The sequence below is a fragment of the Oratosquilla oratoria genome, unplaced genomic scaffold (assembly GCF_046742065.1).
Source record: "Oratosquilla oratoria isolate Oo_2021 unplaced genomic scaffold, ASM4674206v1 SCAFFOLD70, whole genome shotgun sequence".
NCBI lineage: Eukaryota > Metazoa > Arthropoda > Malacostraca > Stomatopoda > Squillidae > Oratosquilla > Oratosquilla oratoria.
The window spans coordinates 242,501-267,500 of NW_027467734.1; the positions used below are offsets into that span (position 1 = coordinate 242,501).

The window sequence follows — 25,000 nt, forward strand, 5'->3', positions numbered from 1 at the left end:
CACTACACAGTCCGTCGGCTTGTGCATCTTCATCTGTTATATGGCATTATCATCACCCACTAACCCCCTCAGACCACCATAGCCGCTGTTCACAATGTCCCCTACCGCGCAACCACTACTACTTCCATCTCCCCCCTTCCCCCCTTTCCCCCCCACTCAAGACCCCCCCTTCCCCCAAACTGGACCCTGTGGTCGTTCCCCCTCCCCCGTTTCTCCCCCCCACCCCCCACACTCGACTTTGTAGCCACCTTCGGTCGACCGCTGCCACCACTGTAGCTAGCGTCGACGACATGACGTCACTCAAACGCGAATTCATTTTCATTTTCCATATTCCTGAGTTAATATGTAACCGCCGCGCACTTGTCGTAACTATTTCTAGTGTCTTATTTTAATCCTCTAAAATAATATTCGGATGAATTTCTGTTCTGGTCGTGTTGTTGTTACTTTTAGCTCTCTAAAGCTCTCTCCCCCCACCTCTCTCTCTCTGTGTGTGTGTGTGTGTGTCTGTGTCTCATATGTTATCTCTTTATCGTTTGCCCTTTCCTCTGAAAGACAAACGTTCAAGTTTACGCTACGATAGTTCCTCTCAAATATTTTACCAGATTTCCACGGTCTTCCCACAATATCAACTCCGAAGGCTCATCTTGAATAAAAAAAAAAACACACACGATTTTCTTTCTGCTGGGAGTCAGTTTACAAAAATAAGATTCGCTAGGAGTATTTTCGGTGTTTTTTTTTCTTTTGTCTCGAGAAGACAATAATGTTTGCTAAATCAAAGCGTCTGTCATTAATCAATGGAGAAAGGGATCATCATCACAACGAGGCGTGTGATCGACTTGCAAGATGAGATTTCCGGGTTCGAGTCCTGAGTGGTGGATCCTCATGCCTGAGTGCTCACACACACACGCACATACACACACACACACACACACACACACACACACACACACACACACACACACACACACACACACGTTTGTATGTGTGAGTAAGGTCACAACATTACCCATAGATTGGGCATGTATGAGCTCTGAGCTCTCATTCTGGAGGATTACATTCGAACACAACCCAGACTCGTGATCCAAGACCGTGGTTAATCACACACACACACACACACACACACACACACACACACACACACACACACACACACACACACACACACACACACGTACAAACAAAAATAACAATAAAATCGCCCCCAGACTCCTTCCCCGTGACTGTCAACATAAACCTCAGGAACTGAGACACTCCCTGAATGGAGACCACCACCAGAGAGCAGAATCCAGACTAGCAACACGTGAAATATAATCATACTCTTCGCGAATTCACTGCGGACTCTTTAATCACTTCCCCGCGGGAGCCAAAAGTCCTTCCGGCCGGGAAGCCCGGCCGGGATGCCCTCCAGGGCCGACTACTTTAAACACCCAACTGCCCTTCCTCCTCCTCCTCTTCTTCCTCCTCCTCCTCCTCCTCCTCCTCCTCCTCCTCCTCCTCCTCTCTACTGGCTACCCCCTTCCCTCGACGACAACACAGCCCCAATTTAACGACTTGAATTGTTCATGAGATTCTTTACGCTACGATGGAGCTCTCGATCTTCCTCGCCCGCTCCTCCTCCTCCTCCTCCTGGTGGGGGAGGGGGAGAGGGAGGGGGAGGGGCAGTAGAAATCGTTCATTCGGATCCGTGAAATCTGAGGAAGAGAGACGATGAGCGAGAAAACATGATGGAGATCGTAGGAGACAAAGAGTGCTGGAAGGGGAGTAGGAGGAAGAGGAGGAAGAGAAAGAGGAAGAAGGGGGGGAGGAGGAGGAGGAGGAGGAGGAGAGAAAGATGAAAGCTTGAAAGGGCCCCAGAAGTTGGGAAAAAAATAGACCTTTAGATAAGTGAATAAGTAGATAGATAAGTAAAAATAGATAAATAGATAAACATAAATAGAAACAGACCTTCAAATGAATAAACAAATAATTGAATATAAATACATAGATATGTAGATAATGAATAAATAGATAAATAAATGAATGAATAAGTAAATAAATAAATAGATAAATAAATTATTTGAGAAAATGGGGCAAGGCGAGATATCAAGTAAACGTTGCGGCCAATTGGACTTAGTCGGTGATGTACCATTACACTGCTGATACTAGCTTTCGTTCTTATTGCATTAATGTGGTTTCCGCGTTTCCGTAATTTAATTTACAAATGTACACAAAAGAAGACAAAAGGGAGAAGGAATGTAACTTAGGGAGAGAAAATATAAACCCCTGTTCACACTAGCGGTTTGAACCGCACGGAAACCGCAGCGGCACGGCATCGTCAAGGAAAAAATTCGCGGTTGTGTGAACGCCTCCACTTATTCACACTGTAATTGAACCGCCGCGGTTGAAACCGCTAGTGTGAACAGGGCCTCAAAATAACGACTGCGGCATGGGCAAGACCCGTCTAAACGTAAATATTCTCGAGGAAAAAAAATTATGAAATGTTGAAGAAGAAGAAAAAAAGCGGCTTTAACCGAGGAAATCATTTGCATAAGATTTGTTTGGGATCCATAGACGCGAGACAGAGAGGAAGGTTGAGAGGGAGAGAGGCAGAGAGAGAGAGAGGGAGGCAGAGAGAGAGAGGGAGGAAGAGAGAGAGAGGTAGAGAAAGAGGGGTAGAGAGTGGGAGGAAGTAGAGAGTGAGGGAAGTAGAGAGTGAGGGAGGTAGAGACAGAGAGAGGGATATATAGAGATGGGGAGGCATAGAGAGAGAGGAAGGTAGAGAAATAGGGAGGTAGAGAAATAGGGAGGTAGAGAGTGAGGAAGGTAGAGAGAGAGGGAGGTAGAGAGTGAGGAAGGTAGAGAGAGAGGGAGGTAGAGAGTGAGGAAGGTAGAGATTGAGGAAGGTAGAGAGAGAGGGAGGTAGAGAGAGGAAGAGAGAAGGAGAGGAAGGGGGAGAGGGGAGCTCTCTAGACAAAGCTGGAAGGGAGAGGAGAGGAGAGGAAGAGTAAGAGGAAGGAACTAGAAGAGAGGAGGAGGGAGGAGGCTGGAGAGGAGGGGAGTGGAGGAGTGTAATGGAATATAAGGATGAGGAGAATGGAGGAAGAATCCTTCACAAGTCTGTCAAGATCCTACTAAGGATCACCGAAAGGGAGTTCTGAGCTCTCATCCGGGATGGGTAATAAATGTCGATCACGAGTCAAACACGTGGTCCAAGACAGTGGTAGTGAATCACAGGCTGCTGCCATAGGATTCTATTCCCTTCTGGGAGGGGGAAGTGATACGGGAAGAAAAAAAGTAAACAAAACCACTTATATTTGGTGGCAATTGTGTATTGAGTGGAGGAAACAGCCGGAGGAGGAGTAGGAGGGGGAGGAGGAGGGGAGGAGGAGGAGGAGGAGAGGGAGGAGAGGTTGAAGTCATCTTTGCGAAGCAAAAGGAAAACTCCTCAAACTTTGTCTTTGAAGAATATTTTTGTCTTCCGCTTCTATGGTCGCCGCATCTGCTGCCCGGTCTCCTCTCTCTCTCTCTCTCTCCTTCCCTCTCTCTCTCCTTCCCTCTCTCTCTCCTTCCCTCTCTCTATCTATCTATCTCTCCCTCCCTTTCTCTCTATATTTATCTATCTTTCTCTTTCTCTATTTTCCTCTCCCCCTCTCCTTCTCCTCGTTCTCCTTCTCTCTCTCTCTCTCTCTCTCTCTCTCTCTCTCTCTCTCTCTCTCTCTCTCCCGCCCCTCTCTCTGTTTTATATCTCCTGTCTTTCTTGTCTTTTCCTTTGTCTCTGCCTTTGTGTCTGTCTGTCTGTCAGTCTGTCGTTCTCGCTCTTTTCTCTCTCTCTCTCTCTCTCTCTCTCTCTCTCTCTCTCTCTCTCTCTCTCTCTTCACTCCACTCTGTCTTACATCTGTCTTTCTTGTCTTTTGCGTTGTCTCTGCCTTTGTGTCTGTCTGTCTGTCTGTCTGTCTGTCGTTCTCGCTCTCTTGTCTCTTTCTGTCTCTGTAAGACTCTCTTTGTCCATTTCATGGGGGAGTTCAGATGAGATAATCGGAAAACGACCAAATCCACTCGGTACAATGACAGACTTGATTTATTTTATTCTGGCTAATGATAAGTTATTTTATTTACCGCCATTCCCTGTGGCTAACAGTGACTTTACTGGACTTTTTTTTTTTTCTTTAGTTTCATTGAAATTCGAAAATAATTTTGAGTTTGGGACGCGACTTTGAATACAGATGAAATTTCTTAAAGAGATGCCTTTCGAAAACTTTTGCACTTTATGGCACTTCTTCATCTCGAGGAGTTTCTGTGTGAATATTTGGTTCCTCTCGTAATTACAACTGTTGAAGTTCGACAGCAACAAGCTCCTACTAGCCCACGAAGTCTGAACAAATATTTCCAGAAAAACACAAAAGAACATAAGAACATAAGAACGGAGGAGTCTGCAAGAAGCCACAAGGTCAATCGATGTCCATTACCACCTGTCAACCTTATCCATAAAGATATTTGATCTTCTTATAAAACAATAAATTATTTCAGCGCTCAATACATGGTCACTAAGCCTATTCCATTCGGTAACCACTCTATTGATAAACCAATTCTTGCCTATTTCCTTCTTAAACCTACATTTGTCAACTTTAAACCCATTACTACGAGTCCTGCCCTGCTGTCTTAGTATGATGACCTTGCCTGCATCACCTTTGTTAAAGCCCTTGACCCATTTGAATACCTCTATTAGATCACCCCCGCACTTTTCGTCTTTCCAGAAAGTGTAAGTAACGGAGCATTATTTGGAAAAGCAAAGAGACTTGTTACCCTTTTATACTCCGTCAATAAAGTTATCTAATCTTCACTTAAAACGACCAATAGATTCAGCGCTCACTAGATGATTACTAAGACTACTCGTAAGGCCCGGGAGATCAAATGGTATCGCTGGTGCCATTTTGTGGGAAATTTCCACAAATTTGTTTGGAGAAATTTGAAGAAGAATAAATTGCAATGAACTTATTTGTGTATATAATAACTCCTTCTTTTTGTGGAAAAAAATGTGGAAATCCAGATTTCCTTCTGGGAATTTGGCGGAAAAAAAAATCTCGCTCATTTGTGGGAACTGGCATAAGATTTCCATGGGAATATTGAATGGTACAGAAACTTACCCTTTTGTACTGGTAGATATACGCCACGTCCATGAGCGTCCAAGTGTCCAACAAACGCTCCTTTCCATAAAGCAACTCCACCTGAAACGAGACACGAAGAGATTGAGTGATTCTGAGGATTAAATATGTAGTTAGGATCGCTCAAATGCACCACACCCCGGAAATCGGGAAGGAAAATGTCAAATGTCTGCATTGTTGCTCGAGTGTGTGTGTGTGTGTGATTCACCAAGGTATTGGATCACGTGTTGGACTCGTGATCGACAGTTATTGACCTCCCGGAAGAGAGCTCAGAGCTCGTATGACCGATCTATGGGTAATACTGTGACCTTACACGCACACACACACACACACTCAACTCCCCGCCCACGGGAGTTGAAGTAACACCCAGCAGCTCAGCGATACTGATATTATTTCAGCCCTTGGCGGGAGTCGAACCCGGACCGCCGTAGTGGCAGGCGTGAACTCTAACCACAGCGCTACGAGGTGTATGTGTGTGTGTGTGTGTGTGTGTGTGTGTGTGTGTGTGTGTGTGTGTGTGTTTACCTAGTATCATACGGGAAGGGGAGCCATGCTCGTGGTGTCCCGTCTTTGTATCTCGCAGTGTCTAGTTTGCTCTTAAATTCATGTATAGTTTTTGTACATACTACTGTTTCGTCCAATTTATTCCAGACATCCACCGCTCTATGTGGAAAACTGTGTGTGTGTGTGTGTGTGTGTGTGTGTGTGTGTGTGTGTGTGTGTGTGTGTGTGTGTGTGTGTGCTTGAACTGAGATTTTTTTGTCTTAATCGGAAAGAAATCTTTCATCTCAACATGTGAAGAAAGGACATTGAATTTCGCGCATCAACATACAGGGACCGTCTGTCTCATTTGACAACCCTATTAGCTGGATATTGGCAACCCTGTTCATCTCATGTTGGCTCCCCTGATCAATTTGCACCGCTAACGCTCTAACTTTGCGGCACCGCATGCTCTACATAATCTACATTAGCGAATTGGACGGATCTCAGAATGAAAATTAGTTCCTGTAAAAAAGCTGTAGTCCATAGTATACTTTATGTAATGACTTGCGCTTGATTATTTAATCATTAAAGGTCATATATGTGTGTATATGTACATGTGTGTATAAATATATATATAAATATATAATATATATATATATATATATATATATATATATATATATATCCATATTGTTGTTGATGTGGGTGGGAAGAGGAAAGACTGGAGTTTTAATCTCTTTACTAGTTTCGCTACAAGCTTTTTCAAAAGAATGATGCATGTATATGTATATTGGAAGAAAACAAATAGTGGACTCGCCATTAGATATATATGTATATGCATGTACATATGTGTATTTGTATGTACGAGTATATGTATATTGGAAGAAAGCAAATAGGGGACTCGACGTTAGAAATATATGTATATGTATGTATATGTATGCGTATATGTGTATTTATATGTACGAGTATATGTTTATATGTATCATACGCGTGTACGTACTGTATGCTACGCACGTGGAATGACCCGTGGCGTTACGTCCTCTATATACGCAGTTGGAACACAGTCCGTGCGTGAAAGGGAGGCCCCATGCAGTGGTGCACGGGGACCCCGGCCGGCCTGACCACAACACTGCATAATTCCGCGGAGCACAGAAGGGGACCACACGTCCCGACTGCAGCGCCATCATACATAATTCCAAAGGCACCGTCGTCGTGTTATGTCCGCGGGTGTGTTTATTCTGGCCTTTTCGCTGTTTTTGACGACATTTTTCCCCCCTTCCTTGTAATGAATTCGGTTTGTCGCGACAGGGGAAAAAAGCGTGTTCCTCGTTAGCTCGAGTGGCGGCGCACAAATTTTGGACTTGGATGAATTGTGTGACTATATACTTGTACGGTTTAGAGCGTGTGCAGTGTCGGTCCGGACGGGCGGGCACGCGCGACTTTACTCTCTCTCTCTCTCTCTCTCTCTCTCTCTCTCTCTCTCTCTCTCTCTCTCTCTCTCTCTCTCTCTCTCTCTCCCTCTCTCTCCCTCTCTCTGTGTGTGTCTCTATCTGTCGTCAATCTATCTGTCTGTCTGTCTATCTATCTGTCTATATCTTTCTATATCTGTCTATCTCTGTCTATCTATCTCCATATTTCTATCTCTCCCCCCTCCCCCCTCTCTCTCTCTCTCTCTCTCTCTCTCTCTCTCTCTCTCTCTCTCTCTCTCTCTCTCTCTCTCTCTCTCTCTCTCACACACACACACACACACACACACACACACACACACACACACACACACACGCACACACACACACACACACACACACACACACACACACACACACACACACACACACACACACACACACACACACACACATACACACACACACACACAATCCTCAAAAACAGTTATTGATGAGTACTTCATACGCTCCTCGATGTAATATTTACTTTACGCTAATATTTTGTTCTGCGGTAAACAAATAATTCCAAACAAAATTTTTCGTATTAAAGTTACAAACTAATTCATTGACTTTGCTGGCTATACGATGCACAATTAAGTACGTACACACATATACACATTCATACACATATATGCACATGTACAACGTATGTATGTATGTATGTATTATGTATGTATGTGCGCTAATAAGAAACAGTGGTAACTTGTGTTCAATTATGCAAAAGTGACCACTGGGAAAGAGAAACTAAACGAAGCAGAGCGCTTTCGTATATTACATCTTAAGTGCAAAGTGGACGTAATATACGAAAGCGCTTTGCTTCGTTTAGTTTCCCTTTCCCAGTAGTCACTCTTGTATATGTATGTGTGTACATACACATACACTATATATACATACGTGCATACACACTACAACCTTCACACCTTACAGACCATACACACCCATACCTACACACATGCACATCCATACCTACACAACATTTATATATATTCACATAATCCATCTTTCTTCCTGTTTATTGTTTTATCGTCTTCCACTTTAATTCCCAATGCGTCCGCGTGTTCGTTTCCGTGCGGGACAATTCCTTTGGTTCCGATTAATTTGACCACTGACGGGGACGGACAAAGCCAAGTCCCGTGGGAGAAATCGGTTAAATAAAGACGGCAAGAAAGATCGGTGGTTCCGACGCAATGGATGAAAAGCCTTTTTAATAATGTTGGACAATTAATCCATAGAAACTAGTTCCCCGAAGCTTACTGTACATCTGCATGTCTAGTCTCTACAATATACACGCAAAAAAAAAAAAAAAAAAAGTCCACTTAATATATGGACACTAATTTATAGGACCTAGTACACAGAAAATTACTATATATCTGCACGGCCAGTCTCTTCGCTATACGGTGACGTAATTTATAGACTTTTTCTATTAATACGAAACAATTAGAAAAAGAAAAAATGAAATGTAGACATAGATCAAAATAGCTAGCTTCTTCACAATACAATGACATATTTTCTAAATACTTTTCCCGCTAATACTAGACGACTAGACCCCTTTCTGGCCCATAAACAAGTAAAATAAGAACAAATTAAATGTAGACGAACCATTCCCTATAGGAAAGTGGTTCTCAATGGAACCACAGCCTTTCAAAAGTGAACCAACACTCCCAAAAAATTAGTGGTTTTCAGTGAATGCCATTGATTCTATCCAGTATTGAAGTGATCTCCACGCGGCTAACGAACAGCAATTCATAAGCACGGGGGTACATGGAGCAGAGGGTTAAGAACCACAACTACTCCAGGAGGGTCCAGTTCGTGATAAATGAAACCAAGGAACTCCAGGAACGGAAACCTCCAAATCACGGTGGCCCATCTCGTCCGGCTGGGCTCCGGGTCTTGGATTAATATCGTATATAATCTGCTAATGGCGCTGTAATTCATTCAAGCCATCTCAGCCACAAAAACACTTGCACGCGCACTCTAGGCACTGCGGCGAGTTGAAGAGATTCATAGATTCTGTTCAAGCTGAAGGGGATATCACACTGGGCTTACATGGGATATCACACTGGGCTTACGCGGGTTATCACACTAGGCTGACATGGGTTATCACACTGGGCTTACATGGGATATCATTCTGGGCTTACATGGGATATCACACTGGGCTTACATGGGATATCACACTAGGCTTACATGGGATATCACACTGGGCTTACATGGGATATCACACTGGGCTTACGCGGGTTATCACATTGGGCTTACATGGGATATCAGACTGGGCTTAAACGGGTTATCACACTGGGCTTACTCGGGTTATCACACTGGGCTTCACCATCGCCGACTGTTGAGTTAAAGCTGAGGAGATATGGGTTTAAGCCCCCGTCACGCGTTCAAGATCCTCGTCAAATGTGAATTTGAAATGCCGGAAGACGACTTCGCCTACAGTATTCTAGATTTCCTTAAGTCTACAATTCAATGATGTGTTTGATATTCGTATAAGTTTAACTTCCCTTAGTTCGTCTTTCAGCTTCTTAATATATGAGGCAAAGGTGATTTGACGTTTGGAGATTCGAAAAATAAAAAGATTTTAACCTAAGTCGTTTCTACTCGAACGAATGAATTTGAGTCCCGTATGTGTGACAGGGGCTTTAGCAAAAAGGGTTCCAGAGTCTATCCATGCCGTTTTTAGAATGCGTCATTGGATTGGAAGTGAGTTCTATTCCAGTATCACGCAAACGCATTTATTATTATTATTATTATTATTATCATTATTATTATTATTATTAATTGTTATTATTATTATTAGTAGTAGTAGTATTATTATTATTATTATTATCATTATTATTATTATTATTATTATTATTATCATTATTATTATTTTGGTATTTGAGAGGTCTAATTTTTCTATGGAATAGTTACGTTAGGTTAGTTTGGTTAGGTTAGGAACTAATGAACAACGTTAGCGTGCTTGCATGATTCTAGAATTTTACTTCAAGTGGGTTTTATTTCAGTATCACGCAGACATATTTTCACTTTCTTTTTTGTATTTGAATGGCCTATTCTTTTAATGGAATAGTTACATTAGGTTAGGGAAGGTATCCAAGAGGAACAACCTGACGGAGGACTTACCCTGAAGGAGATCGGGACGCAGTACTTCGTACGGACAAGCATCTTGAGAACGGACACCGGCACGGTAGCAGGACACCGGAAGTACCGGTAATGCGAAAAAGGTTCCGAAGGACTCTCGGCCGAAGGATCCTTGGAAGAGTCCGAGGGCGTGGCCGTCGTCGATTCCAGAGCCTCCGTAGGCTCCGTCTTGATATGCGACAACGGCGACGACGGAGACGACGGCGAGCTCGGAGTAGGTGACGGAGATTGCGACGATGATGACGTGGATGACGAAGAGCACGACAAAGACGATGACGATGACGATGGTGACGGTAATGACAGTGACGCTGATAACGATGTCGGTGGAGATGACGACGACGACGTCGAAGATGATGGGGTGGTTGATGACGTAGTTGGTGGTGCTGGTGGTGGTGGTGATGATGATGATGACGTAAGCGCGGAAGACGTGGACGTAGAGGAGTTTCCTTCATTTTGTTCATTACTGAAACGAAAAAAATAAACAAATTATCAAAAGTCCCAAAAAATATATAAGCACCAGGGCCATACACCACGCACAAACAACCTCCGACCTCATCATCACGGGTATGGCCCCGACCTATTCCCCCTCTCGGTTGCAGCAAACACATCATCTTTCGGTGGACACCGTCACCTAGCACCCCCTGCACATTATGTACATTAGACAACTTCTAAAAACAACAAAATTGTATCTTATCCAATTATCACTGCATCTTTGTTCACTTAATAAACCAATTATGAATATATCGGTTAAGCAAATTCATAATGTATAATACAAAACTCCGACCAATTCTAATACATGGATCAGAAGCGCGGTCACTTACAACTAAAACAAATTCAAAAATAGGATAATCGGTGAGGAAAATACTTAAAATTGTAAAAGGAGTGACGAAAATGGACAGAATCGGAAACACGCAAATAAGTGATGAACTTGGAATAACATATTATAGAAATCATAGAAACAAACAGACTTAGGTGGTACGGACACGTAATGAAAATGGATCAAGAGAGACTGACAAGACAAGCACCGACATGGAAGCCTAACACAAGAAGACCAATTGGTAGACCCAAAAAGTGATGGATTGACGTTGGGGGGGGGGGGGAAGCTCTTGAAAGAATAGATGAAGATCTGAAAACGGTGGAGGAAGAGGAAAGATATCAAAATAGAGAGGAATGGAGAAAAATTGTCAGGACGAGGATCCCTGGCTGAGAAAGCTGAGACAATTGTCACACATCTAAATTTTCATATGTAACGAACCTCTATCCCAGCCAGCTCCACCACTGGTTGGTCCGACTTAAAAAAACAAAAAACAAAAAAAAAGTTTCCTCGTTCCTCTTGAAATATGAAATTAAATCAATCCATTTATATATATATATATATATATATATATATATATATAATATATATGTGTGTGTGTGTGTATATACATATACACACACACACACACATATATATATATGTGTGTATATATATATATATATATATATATATATATATATTTATATGTATATATATATACATATACACACACAAACATATATATATGTAGATGAGTAGGAGGAAGACGAGGATGAGAATGAGGAGGTGGAGAATAGAGCTATCTCCAGTTGTCAGTTCACTTTTTGTAATTAAGTTAAAAAAAAAATAGATATCTTGGGGACCAGTTTGAGGACCGACTGCCTGCCCCTCGAGGCCGCACCTCCGTGTGAGGGTACTGATGAGCTTTGAAGACCAGTGGTGGGGAGCTAATCCTCTCCGACACCCGTCCTAGAGGCGGCCATTGTTGGTCTAAAGCGCAAAAAAATTAAACGGCGGATTTTTTTTCCCTCTTAGTAATGGGGAAGGAAAAAAATGTTACCGCAGTTTTGGTTAGATCACAGTGAAAGAAGAGGAGGAGAGAAGAGAAGGAGGAGGGAAGAGGAAAGAGGAGGAATGGGAAGTAGAAAAGTATAGGAATAGGAGACAAATTAGGATGATAATGAGGAGAGGAGAGGAGGGAGGAGAAGGAGAAAGGAGGAGAGGGAGAAATGGGAAGAATAAAAGTATAGAAATACATACATACATACATACATATACCAAGGCTTTTTCCCCCTTACAAGGGGGGTATCCAAAAAGAAAAAGGCATAAAATCAGGAGAAGGAGGGAGGGGAAGGAGAGGGGAGGAGGGAGGGAAGGAAAGGAGAGAGAAGGAGGGAGGGGAAGGAGAGAAGAAAAGGAGGAGGAGGAAGAGAAGAAGGATGGGCAAACTAAGGAAAGAGAGAAAGGACAGGGAAGAATAGATAATGGTCAGAAAGTGGTAGACAATGAAGAGGTGAATGAGAAAGACGATGCTGAAGACGAAGACGAAGAAGAAGAGGAAGAAAAGAATCTGGAAAGGAGAAATGGAAAGTCTAAAACGAGGACGTAAAGAGGTGGAATGAGGGGAGATAGAGATTGAGGTGGAAGAAGAGGTGAACGAGAAAGACGATGTTGAAGACGATGAACAGGAGAAAGAAAATTATCTGGAAAAGGAGAAACAGGAAGTCTGAAATGAGGAAGTCAAGAAAGACAGAAATGGATTGAGGAGAGAGGAGTAGAAGAGGAAGGAGATTGAGGCTCGAACAGCAAGGAGGGGACGTTTCAGAGTATTGGGCGAAACAAGCCACGCCCTAATTCTTCCCTAACCAATCACAGATAGATGACGCAGTACGCGTTATCAAGGAACGATCGTGATTGGTCAGACGCGTGATTCGTTTCAGTTATATTATTTCCTTATGGTGTTAGACATACAGTTACCGAACTCAAAAGGACACTGACAAAGAAAATACTGACTAAACTGAGACATATGTATTGGTCGAGTTACCAGTTTTGTGTAACATATAGGAACAGTGACTGGTGGCGTATAGTAAAAAGTTGTAGGTAGCTCCCTCTTACTAAACTACTCTACCACACGCCTACCCCCCCATCGTTTTGCACGCTGTACTAGTTAAGTTACTAGTTTTGTGTAACATAGGAATAGTGACTGGTGGGGTACAGAAACTAGTGGTGAGTAGTGTTTCCACTTACTAAAGTACTCTACCCCACGCCTTCCCCTCCCCCTTCGTTTTGCACGCTTTACTATTTAAGTTACTAGTTTTGTGTCAAATATTGGAATAGTGACTAGTGGAGTACAGTAACTAGTAGTGAACTGTGCTCCTTTCTGTTATGTATTCAATACTACTCCACTCGCCTCCACCGCGTTCCGCGCACTCTACTAGTTAAGTTACTAGTTTTGTGTCAAATATTTGAATAGTGACTAGTGGAGTACAGTAACTAGTAATGAGTAGTGAGTAGTGCTTCTTTCTGCTAAAGTATTCAATATACTTCACTCGCCTCCACCGCGTTCTGCGCGCGTACTACGAGACCAGACCGCCAGCAGTAAAGGTGCTGGGTTTGTAAACAAACCCGAGGTTGTGGGCACCCCGCTCTTATGTTAAGGGGCCACAGTGCTACTATTCCCAGGAACTAAAGAGCCTAGTTACTAGTCCTAGCACACTAGCCTGGGTGCGTAAACTAGGATCAAAGTAAGTTATGGACTCTATCTTTCTGTGGGAGATGTGTATTGAGTCTGGTTAGATTAGGGTTACGTTTAAGCCCATTTTAATTAACCATTTCACCGCGTTTTATGGGTTCGGGTACTTATCTTAACAGCCGTCAAACGGGGAGGCGGGAAGCGAGGGATGTCCTTTGCAAACTTTTGTCATTCTTGGCGTCAGATGATTTTTTTTAGTTTAGGGAAGACTGCACCAATCGTGGCGTATACAACCGATGTCCATTATGTTGATTTAAGAGAAGATGAGACAAGTTTATGGACAGGGATGACAGGTGGTAAGGGACATGGAACTACCTAGTGTAGACCTTAGGGTCCCTTGAAGTCTCCTCCATTCTCTCTCTCTCTCTCTCTCTCTCTCTCTCTCTCCCGCTCTCTTTTCATCTCTCTCTCCTAGTCTCTCTCTCCTCTTTATTTGTGGCTCTCTCGCTCTTGCTCTTGCTCTTCATCTCTCTCTCTTTCTCTCGCTCTTCATCTCTCTCTCTAACTCTGTCCTAATCTCTCTCTCTCTTTCTCCTTTTCCTAATGTGTCTCTTTCGTTCTTGTTCTTCATTCTCTCTCTCTCTCTCTCTCTCTCTCTCTCTCTCTCTCTCTCTCTCTCTCATGTTCTTATGTCCACCCCTCAGCTGAAAAGACTCATCTGGCATTCGCCAGAATAAAATGAATAAAGTTCTTGTCCGCGTTGTAGCGTCAGGCCATGGAAGAGAAGGGCTACCTGGCCACTATGACATGAAGGCGTGGGAGACGGAGAAGGGGGGGAAGGGGGGGAGAGGAGGGGGAAGAGGGACAGAAAAACACCTTAGGGTGTGGAATGGGGGGGAAGGGGGGAGTAGGAAGGGAGGGTGGTCAGAAGGATTTCCAGATCTGATGAGTTGTATGTGATTGGTATATGTATTGTATATGATATATGTATTGTATATGGTTGATCCAAATAATATGTAAAGCATGACAAATACACAGACATACAAATACACACACAAATACACACAGATACACACAGACACATTTATATACAAGCACGTACACATACAAGCACGCACACACACACACACACACACACACACACACACACACACACACACACACACACACACACACACACACAAATACAGACACACACACACACACACACACACACACACACACACACACACACACACACACACATACACACACACGTTTCCCCTAATATGGGAAGAAGACGGAGGTAGAAAAGAAGAATAAGGCGAAGGAGAAAAAGGGGGCGGACAAGGAGGACAAGGAGGAGGAGGTGGATGACGAGGAGGAGGAGGAGGAGGAGGAGGAGGTAGTGGTTGCCGCAGTGACTATAGTGCGTCGGCCGCACTGTGGGAAAAGTCGGAAAAGAGAGTGAGAGGGGACGGTTGGCAGGAGGAGGAGGATGGAGAGGAGGAGGAGGAGGAGGAGTGGGAGGAAGAGGAGGAGGAAGAAGCCCAATTGGCGGCGGCTAAAGAGGGGGTGATTACGAAGGCCGGAGCACAGGAGGGGCTTGTGGTGGTTAGACAGGAAGAAGGGAAAAAAGACAGGAAGAGGGGAAAAAGACAGGAAGGGTGTGGGGGGGGGAAGGAAGGGGATAGGAAGAGTACGAGGGAGAAGAAGCAGACGAAGAATTAGACGAAATCGAGTAAGAGAGAGAGAGAGAGAGAGAAGATAAGGGCGAGGGAGAGTAAGATAGCAAAGGATAGGAAGAAGGAGACAGAAAGTTACAGAGAGGGATAATGAAAGGTTAAGGAATAGGAAGATGAAAAGGGAAACTTAGGAATGAGGTTATGGAAGAGAGGGAGAAGGAAAGGGAAACACAGAGAGTAAGATAGAGGGATAAACAGAGAGATAGAGGGATAAACAGAGAGAGAGGGGGATAAACAGAGAGATAGAGAGGGGGGTAAACAGAGAGAGAGGGGGATAAACAGAGAGAGAGAGAGCGATAAACAGAGAGGGATAAACAGGGAGAGGGGGGTAAACAGAGAGAGGGGGATAAACAGAGAGATAGAGAGGGGGATAAACAGAGAGGGGGATAAACAAAGAGAGAGGGATAAACAGAGAGAGAGGGTGATAAACAGAGAGAGAGGGGGATAAACAGAGAGGGGTTAAATAGAGATAGAGGGATAAACAGAGAGAGAGATAAACAGAGAGAGGGATAAACAGAGAGAGGGGGATAAACAGAGAGAGAGGGGGTAAATAGAGAAGGGTAAACAGAGAGAGAGGAATAAACAGAAAGAGAGAGGGATAAACAGAGAGAGGGGGATAAACAGAGAGAGAGGGGGATAAACAGAGAGAGAGGGGGATAAACAGGGAGAGGAATAAACAGAGAGGGATAGGGATAAACAGAGAGAGAAATAAACAGAGAAAGATGGGGACAAACAGAGAGAGGGATAAACAGAAGGAGACAGCGTGAACCACCAACAACTAAAGAGGAAGGAGAGGTGCCCTACTCCAGGAGCGTAAGCGTAGGCTGGAGGCTGAAGCCCTCAAAGACGTCGAGGTAATGGGAGACGGTGGCAGAGGAGTTACAAGAAGAGGTGAGGTTGCGTGGGAGGTTGCGTGGGATGCTGCTGCGAGGGATGGTCGTCGCGCGGAAGATGGAGGTGCGATAGCTGTACGCGTAGTGGGTGGGCGTGTTGGTTCCCACCTTTACTCCGGTAACGCACTTTCTTAAATTATTCTGGCTAACAACGGGTGATTTTATTCAGCTGTGTGGCTGGCTGAGGTCTGTCGGTTGAGAACCTTCCCTGTATATCCTCAGTCTTATAAATAAACCTTAAAGAAAAAAAAAGAAATTATGCGTTGTAGTAAAAGGTTTTAAACTGGTGGTAGCGGTGGGAGACGGAGAGGAGGAGCCGGGGCGGTGGGGGGGGGGAGTCGACCGACGAGGCGGTGGCGGTGGCGGTGGCGGTGGCGGCGGCGGCGGCGTGTGAAAGGTGGAAAGGGAGATAGGGAGGGCAGTGGGGACACGGGAGGCGGTGGTGGGGTCTCTGGTGGTGTTTGCGGCCTTCGTGCGAGGGAGTGCAGGAGGACGACGAGGCAGTGGCAGCGACGTGGAGGGGACCCCGGGAGAGGATGGGTCGAGTCGGGGGAGGAAATGTGCCGCATTTAACGCCTTCGTTATGGCGACGAGGGTCACAGGTTTTGTTGGAGCGCCAGACGATTTTATTCGCGCACGTGAGTCTCCTGTGCTGAATAAAGCTGTCTTAAAAAAAAAACAAAAAACACGTTGGTGACTTCTTCCACTAGGTCGAAGGATGGGACCTAGTCTTCGATGACACCGAATCCCATTTACAAATCCTCTTTTCCTTCCCCCTTTGTGACCTCCCCTTCCTACTCCTCTTCCTCCTACTCCTCCTTCCCATACCCCTTCTCCCCTTCCCCCTTCCGCCTTCCCCTCCTCAACTTTCGCCCCTTAAAACTTCTTCCATCTGTCATGTCATTTGTTTCTGCGTTTCCGCAGAGTCTGCCACTGCCTCTCACTTATCACCTGTGTCATCACCTCCCTAACTCCCACTTCTCTAACTCCCACCTCTCTAACTCCCACTTCCCTCACTCCCACTTCTCTAATTCTCACCTCTCTAACTCCCACTTCCCTAACTCCCACCTCCCTAACTCCCACCTCTCTAACTCCCACTTCCCTCACTCCCACCTCCCTAACTCCCACCTCCCTAACTCCCACCTCCCTAACTCCCACCTCCCTAACTCCCACCTCCCTAACTCCCACCTCTCTAACTCCCACCTCCCTAACTCCCACCTCCTTAACTCCCACCTCCTTAACTCCCACTTCTCTAACTCCCACCTCCCTAACTCCCACCTCCCTAATTCCCACTCTCTAACTCCCAACTCCCTAACTCCTACCTCCCTCCCACCTCCCTTACTCCTACCTCCCTCACTCCCACTCCCTCTTATCCCAGCCTCTATTCCCTCCCACTGCGAAGAAACAGAAAACTGAGGCTTTTGTGGATTGAAATGAACTTCAATTGATAGATCGAGATGACCTTCTGGTCGACACAGAGTCCGGATACGGAATAACTGACAAAAAAAAAATGATAAAGTCAAGAGATGAGTAAAATAAATAACTAAATAAATAGACACAAATTATATAAATGAATAAACGATAAATCAAGAGGCAGAATATTTGAAGTTCGTCCATGAATAAATTGAACTCGAAAAATCACTTAGAATACAGAATACAGCAAACGAATACATTAAGAAGGAGCATATGACCAAGTAGAATAGTTAAATAAATTAGTAAATATACAACACAGAAACTAAAATAGCTACAAAATGAAATGAAAAAACGTAACAAGTCAACAAATTAAAACGACGCCCGAGGTACGACAACCCCCCCCACTCCTCCACCGCCCACTCCCCACCCCCCGCCCACCGTGGACCCCCACCCTCGCTTCTCTTGGCACGCCCATCATCTCACGCCCACCATCTCACGCCCCATTACTCACACCGCTTCCCTCCCACCCAACCATCTCACGAGCTCCACCCCCAGACAGGGTGGAGAATCTTGAATGGGTTTTAGTCTGAATAAATACTATAAAGTACTTCACCATTTCTAAGAGGAGTGATAATGCAGATTCGCAAAAAAAAAAAAAAAAAAAAAAAATCGCACGGCGTCCGAAATGGGGCGCCATGCCGTAGGGGCGCCATCGGGGCGACAGTAGTCTCACGAAATGCCCTTTTCTCACGCCCAGGCACTTACGAGGCCATTCCTCACGCCATCGTCCTCCACTACCTTATCTCACTTGGGACAGCCATTCTCATGTCTTCTCTTCTCACGCTCCATCTCTCACGCTTTCATCCCCCGCACCCTATCTCGTAGAACCATGTCCCTCACGACCTCACTCTCACGTCCTGAGGATCTCACGTCTGTATTTTAGGTTTCCGGGAGGAAATTCGAATTTTTGTCTTTGCACTGTGAGAGGAGTTGTATGAGATTTGTTGTACTGTTTAGGGGAGTTTGGACTGAGCCCGGTTCGAGTCCAGAGATTCTCAACCCGTTTTCTCTTTCATCCATATTTTTCTCACTTCGCTTGTTTTTGGATCATCGGCTTAGCCAAACCAGTTTGGCCTTAGGGGGAAAGAGGGGGAGGGGCAGGGGGAGAGAGGGAGAGGGGGAGAGAGGGGAGGAAATGTAAGGCGAGTATATCAAATTAACTACGGTTCGATTTCCGAAAGAAGTATATACAATTTGGTGTCAGGAAAAAATATATAATATAGACTTTCGTTTCCGTCAAAGAAAACCGCCATTGTGGCGCTAATTGTCCCTTTCCCGCCATTTGTTGGCTTCAATTATTTTTTTCTCTTCCTCTTCCTCTTTTCCCTTTCCTCTTTACTCTCTTCCCGTATATGGTCGATCGCTACGGGCAAGATCACTCTCTCTTGTGATTGGAGATTAATCTTAACTCAGGAAATAAACTTAGTCATTTGGTTTTACTTTTCCTCCGCCATTTTTATGAATATTCCTCTTCGGTGAGATTTTGTCCCCAAGCGTTGGTCATTACGGACAAAATACCACATTTCTTGTTCGTCTTCTCCCACTTTCTTCATTTCCTCTTCTCTACTTTATCCTCCTTCTTTCCCTTCCCTACTTCTCCTTTTCCTCCTATTTATTTTCTTTCGTGTTCCTTTCCTCCTCCTCCTCCTCCTCATACTCTTTCTCCTCCTCCTCCTCCTCCTCCTTATACTCTTCCTCCTCCTCCTCCTTATACTCTTCTTCCTCCTCCTCCTGCTTCTCCTCAAACTCTTCCTTCTCTTCGTACTCCTCCTCCTGGCTTTCTTCCTCCTCCTCCTTATACTCTTCATCCTCCTCCCCCTCCTGCTCCTCTTCCTCTTCATACTCTTGCTCCTCCTTCTCCTCATATTCTTCCTCCTCCTTCTCTTCGTACTCCTCCTCCTCCTTATACTCTTCTTCCTCCTCCTCTCCCTGGTTCTACTTCTCATACTCTTCCCCCTTCTTCTCTTCATACTCTTCCTCCTCCTCCTCCTCTTCCCCCTCCTCCTTCACATTCATCCGTGCCATCCCATAACCTTCTGCCTTGCTCCCATGGTTGACACAGGCAGCTAAGCGACTCCTGGGGTCTATTCCCGGCAAAGGTGTTCCAACTTATTAGAATACTCGGGGAGGTTTTAACCTGGCCATGAATATTTAAATCGAGCCGACGTCGGGCCACCAACCTCATTACGAGGAACAACGCGGACAAAACACCAACACTCCGACTCCCGGGACGCGAGTTCCTCTTCGAGAATCAAACCCCGGCGCCCCCCCGAAGAGTCTGGTGGTCGTATTTAACGATCTCCCTCGGGGAGGGCAACCCCCGCGTTTTCTGGGTCGTTGTATCGGGGTTGGGGATTTGCATATAGAAGGTGGAGTACCCAGTCCGATGCGGTAATGCTAAACCTCGCTACTGCCTCCCACCCATCCGCCGGTTGCTTTCTCCACTATACGCCCGTGAGGTGAGGTTCTCTGTACGTGATTCTTCGTGGGGTCTTCGCTTCGTCGATTGCCGCGTTCCTTTATTGCCCCCTTGCATCGCGCCTCGTTTGTTTCCTATACTTTCTCTCTCTTTTCCTCTTTCTCTTCCTCACTCTCTTCATTCCTCTCTCCTTCACTCACTTCCGTACTTAATCATTTCGTCATTTAAATTCGTTCTCTACGACTACTAAGTGCGTTTCATTCTCTCTCTCTATCTATCTATCTCTTTCCGTTTCTTCCTCTCGTTCTCTTTCTCTCAGTTTCTATTGGAACGAATGTCTGTCTCGTTCTCTCCGTCTATTTTCCTCTCGACGTCTTCCATTATCAATCTCTTTCTCTCAATCGGCCTCTCATCCTCTTTCAGTCTCTCTCTCTCTCTTTTCCCTCTTAGTTCTTTTCATCATAATATCGTTCTATTCCCTCACATTTTCATGTTTTAATTCCTGTGGGCCTCAATCCACTTCACTCTTGTTCCTTATTCTTCCCTCTCCCCTTCATTTCTAATCTCATCAACTCTTTCCTAATCCATCTACTCCTTATTTTTTTCAATCACTCCACTACTCTTTTTCTCTCCCTCCACTGTCCTTTGTCCTCTCCATACCTCTCGCCTCTCTTGCTGCCTCTTACCGTCCCCTCCGCTTCCCACATCTATATCTTAACGATCCAGACTATGACCTCTCCACTGTCCTCTCATTCTGTACAGCACCGCCTTCCTCCCGCCCTTCTGCCCCAAGGCATAAGAAGACGAAGAGTGAGGAGAAGAGAAGAGGAAGAGGAAGATGAGGAAAAACAAGATAAGGAAGAGGAAGAGGAAGTAGAGGCACTAGTAGTACTGTAATGGCACTAGTAGTAGTAGTAGTGGAAGTGACACTAGTAGTAGTAGTGGAAGTGACACTAGTAGTAGTAGTAGTAGTAAAAGTAGTAGTAACAGTAGTAGTAACAGTGGTAGTAACAGTAGTAGTAGTAGTAACAATAATAGTAGTAGTAGTAATATAGTAATAGTATAGTAATATAGTAATAGTATAGTAGTAGTAATAGTAATAACAGAAATAGTAACTAATAGTAGTTATAGTAGTAGTAGTAGTAGTAATTATAGTAATAATAGTAGTACTAATAGTAGTAGTAACATAGTAGTAGTAGTAGTAACAGTAAGTAATAGTATAGTAGTATAGTAATAAAATAGTAGTAGTAATAGTAGTAACAATAGTAGTAATAATAGTAGTAACAGTAATAGTGGTAGTAATAGAAATAGTAGTACTGTTATAGTAGTAATAATAGTAATGGTAGTATAGTAATAGTAGTAGCAGTAATAGTAGTAGTAGTAGTAGTAATCATAGAAATAGCAGTAGTAGTAGTAACAGTAGTAGTAATAGTAGTGATAGTAGTAATTAGTAGTAGTAATAGTAGTGATAGTAGTAATTAGTAGTAGTAATAGTAGTAATTGTAGAAATAGTAATAATAGTTATAGTAGTAATAGTTGTAGTAGTAATAATAGTAATAGTAATGATAGTAGTCATAGTAGTAGTAACAGTAGTAGCAGTAATAGTAGTAATGATAATAGTAGTAATAATAGTAATAGTTATAGTATAGTAGTAATAGTAGTGGTAGTAATAGTATTACTACTACTATTATTACTATATTACTATTACTGCTACCATTACTACTACTGTTACTACTACTGTTACTACTACTACAACTATTACTACTACTACCATTACTACCACCATTACTACTACTGTTCCTACTACTACTGTTATTACTATTACCACTACTGTTATTACTAATTACTACTACTATTACTACCATTACTATAAATACTACTACTATTACCACTACTGTTATTATTACTATTATACTATTATTACCATTACTATTACTACTATTACTGCTATTACTATCAATACTACTACTATTACTATACATGCAATTTATTTTAAAGTTTACGCAAGGGTGAAAAGGTTGAGAAACGATGGTGTAGACCCGACACAACAAACCAGAAATCCTTAGCCTGGGAGAGGGGGGAATGCAGAAGCTTACAATGCAAAAGGCCCCCTCGGTTTGCTCCATACAGACATGTTGATTTGATTACATCTGTGAGTTATAGAGGCATGGGAGTCTCTGAGGTGTCAGGGTATCTGTTGCAGTATACAGGAGCATTTGCGTGATCATTGAGTGCAAAGGAAATAAACATTTCCATAGATCTGTTTTAACAATCGCAGAGAAGAATACAGTATAAGCTCTCAGCTTTACCTCCGCTACCACACCCAGAGTTAGAGCGTCCATACTTGCGGCGGAGGTTGAGGTGACGTCAGTTCGAATCATGCCTCCAGCGAGTTGGACCAAGGGTCTGGTTCATTAAATTCCAAGCTACAAAGTCCTCTGTAAGGGGCACCGTGGTGGTGGTGTCCCGTCTCTTATATCGCAGTACCTAAATTGTTCTTAAGTTCGTGTGTGTGTGTGTGTGTGTGTGTGTATTTACCTAGTATTCGCCCCAGTTGTGTCTTACGAGAAAGGGAGCTATGCTCGTGGTGTCCCGTCTCCGTATCTCGCAGTATCTAAATTGTTCTTAAATTTGTGCGTGTGTGTGTGTTTACCTAGTATTTACCCAGTTGTTTTTTTTACGGGAAATGGAGCTATACTCGTGGTGTCCCGTCTCTGTTGTATCTCGCATTATCAAAATTGTTCTTAAATTCGTGTGTGCGTGTGTGTGTGTGTGTGTGTGTGTGTGTGTGTGTGTGTGTGCGCGTACGCGCTCGCGTCGTCTTACCGGCACCCATGTCTACATCAAACCCCGGTGCTCGCACTTGCTTATCATCCAAGCGACTGAACTCAAGTCGACGAACCCATTCACTCGAGAAGCACCGAGTACCAGCGCCACCCAAGAGAAGCAGTTACCTGACGCAGCTCTTTTGGATGCTCTGCACCTGCTCTTGCCATCCGCTATTCACTCACTCACTCACTCGCAACACCCCCTTTCCCATACGTGCCTTAACCTGCCCCCCCCCACCCGACCCCCTCCTTGCCCCTGAGGAAGGTTTGCTTTATTCTGTCTGACAAAAGATGATTTCTGTTCACCTCCGGGGCGGCCATAAGGTATCCAAAGCGGCACATCGGTCACATGAGTGGTTTCAACGTTGTTTTTACAGTTAGGAGATCGTAGGCCTAAGGGCTTCAAAGGGTAATTGCGTCAAAGGTGGGCCTTTATCGTGAAAGGAAATGGCGTTGTTGTTGTAGTTATAAAATGATGACATCGACGATAACGATGATGATGTTGGTGGTCGTGGTGGTGGTGATGAAAATGATGATGATGGTGAGATGATGATGAAGGAGAGGAAGGTGAAGAAAAAGAGGTAGAAGAAGAGGAAAAAGAAGACGAAGAGGAAGAAGAAACAACGAAGATGAAGGTGAAGAAGAAAGATAAGGAAAATGGAAGATGAAGAAGAAGACGAAGATGAAGAAAGTGAAGAAGAAGAAGAAAACTTCCCAACCAAAGAAAGTATTCTTATAGGAAGCTCCTTCCTGATGATGCTCCACCACAATTAATCGGTGGCTGGTTTTGTGGCCTCTTCCTTTTCCAGAGTTTAACAACTTTTTTACTTCAAGAAATTTCCATTATTTGAGTTTTTATTCTTTGAGTTCTAGTATGAGTTCTTTTCTGATGTCTTCTAGTTCTTCGAATTTTTCTTTTTTTGGATCTTGTTAGAGTTCTTCGAATTATTCTTTTTTTGGTTCTTATAAGAGTTCTTCGAATTCTCTGAGGTTAATTTTTGTTTCTTAAGAGTTCTTCCTCTTCGTATTCATTTTTTTCGAGTTAGAGTTCTTCAAGTTTTCTGAATTTTTTGAGTTTCTATCAAATTGTCCTTCTTAACTACCGTTCTCATATCTTCCACCTCCAGTTCTTCCTCGTTTTCCTCCCCCTCCCTCCTCTTCCTCTTCCTCCTCCCCACTTCTATCCACATCAACAAGCAACCCCCCTTCCTTCACCCCCCCCACCCCTCCACTCAATTGTCACCTGTGAGAGCCCAAGACTCTCAAGGACTCTGCTCCAGGCTCTCACGACAAGCGGAGAGGCTTCTGGGAGTCTTCAAGACCCAAAGGATCATTGAGTAGCGTCTGGTCGCCTTTAAAACAACTTACTGAAGAGGGACAGGGAAGATGGGCGGGGGGAAGCATACAGTACAGGGTGGGGGAGTATGACGGAGACTACATATGTACAGAGGGGACTAAGATGAAGGGTTACCTAGAGGGTAGGGAGGAGAGAGGGGAGGGGAAGAGAGAGGGGAACGGGGGGAAGAGAAGAGAAGGGAAGGGGAGGAGGGGAAGGGAACCGAGAGGCTAGGGAGGAGAGGGGAGAGGAGGGAAGGGAAGAGAAGGGAGGGGGAGGGGAGAGGAGAGGGAAGGGAAAGGGAAGGAAGGGGAGGAGAGGTGGGAAGGGAGGGAGCGAGAGTGAAGAATGGAAGGAAGGAAAATGGAGGTGTTGAGGGAACATTTTTGACTGAATTTCGTCCATTGTAGAAAGCCCTTGTGTCATCTTAATATAATAAAAATAAATAAATTCACGAATGAATTAATACACTTACCAAAATCAAGTAAAATAAGGGGACTGAAAAAGAAGAAAAATATTGTCGACTAACTCTTGAAGCCCCTGTCACATTAAAGATGTTCTGTCAGTGAATTTTAGCTTACCAGGTAATGACCAACAATGACGATGGAAGCATACTTGACCTTCAAAGT

At 44.1% G+C, this 25,000-nt stretch overlaps 1 protein-coding gene across 1 annotated transcript in view; it reads right to left on the reverse strand.

Moving 5' to 3' along the window:
• Positions 1-25,000, reverse strand: part of LOC143023917 (uncharacterized) — a 211,975-nt gene that overhangs the window by 36,649 nt on the left and 150,326 nt on the right. Inside the window, exons 6-7 of the mRNA XM_076182586.1 lie at positions 10,193-10,673; positions 5,124-5,204 (exon numbers count right to left, since the gene is read on the reverse strand). Of these exons, the coding sequence (XP_076038701.1) occupies positions 5,124-5,204; positions 10,193-10,673 (562 nt within the window). The remainder of the gene's footprint in view (positions 1-5,123; positions 5,205-10,192; positions 10,674-25,000) is intronic.